Source organism: Branchiostoma belcheri, unplaced genomic scaffold (genome assembly GCF_001625305.1).
Source record: "Branchiostoma belcheri isolate BF01 breed outbred unplaced genomic scaffold, Haploidv18h27 scaffold31, whole genome shotgun sequence".
Classification (NCBI taxonomy): domain Eukaryota; kingdom Metazoa; phylum Chordata; class Leptocardii; order Amphioxiformes; family Branchiostomatidae; genus Branchiostoma; species Branchiostoma belcheri.
Window position 1 is genome coordinate 765,875 of NW_017803921.1, and position 637 is coordinate 766,511.

The 637-nt window shown below is 46.3% G+C and overlaps 1 protein-coding gene across 1 annotated transcript in view; it reads right to left on the reverse strand.

Annotated features, from left to right (window-relative positions):
* LOC109474437 (ubiquitin carboxyl-terminal hydrolase 40-like) overlaps positions 1-611 on the reverse strand; it is an 18,593-nt gene extending 17,982 nt beyond the window's left edge. Inside the window, exon 1 of the mRNA XM_019774731.1 lies at positions 313-611. Coding sequence (XP_019630290.1) covers positions 313-531 — 219 coding nt within the window. The 5' untranslated portion in view covers positions 532-611. The remainder of the gene's footprint in view (positions 1-312) is intronic.
* Positions 612-637: the final 26 nt, after the last annotated feature.

Below are 637 nucleotides of genomic sequence, written 5' to 3' on the forward strand. Positions count from 1 at the left end.
GTGCTTAAAGATATTTTTACTGCAACAGACCCTAGGTATGTACATTTGATGTGTGCAGGAGTGCATACCAAAAGTATGTTGCAGTAAAAATATCTCAAAGCACACTATTTCTCAAGGTGGCGATATTATGGACCCTGGTGATATTATGGACACGGATAGTTCATTTATAATTTTTAATGCAATTTTCTTTGTTGTGTATTTCAGCAACCTCCTTGGTTTCAGATAGTGGTTTTGAACTTGTATCTTCTACACAAGAATAATATTAAAACTTTGGCTTTTAAATAAGACCCTAATATGCGACAAAGAACTGACAAAAACTGTTAAAGTTTTACCTCGAAATTCCGGAGTAAACAACAGCGTCTGCAACAGGGAGTTCAGGTAGCAAGTCGCCCCCTGGTTCCGGATACCGCACAGACCCGTGCCTCCCCTGGACGGTGGGGGCGGTTTGGGGGCACATTTCCGCGCTCCCGGGGGCCCCGGGGGTTCGGCCAAACCTCCCCCTTCGTCGTCTTCAAACAGGTTGCCAAACATGTCGGTAAAAAGGCCGCGGAAACTTCAACTCGACCAAGTTCGCACATCTGAGAAGTCCGAGGCGGCCATGTTGCTATCCCGTCGTCCTGTGCGAGAAGTGTCGTCT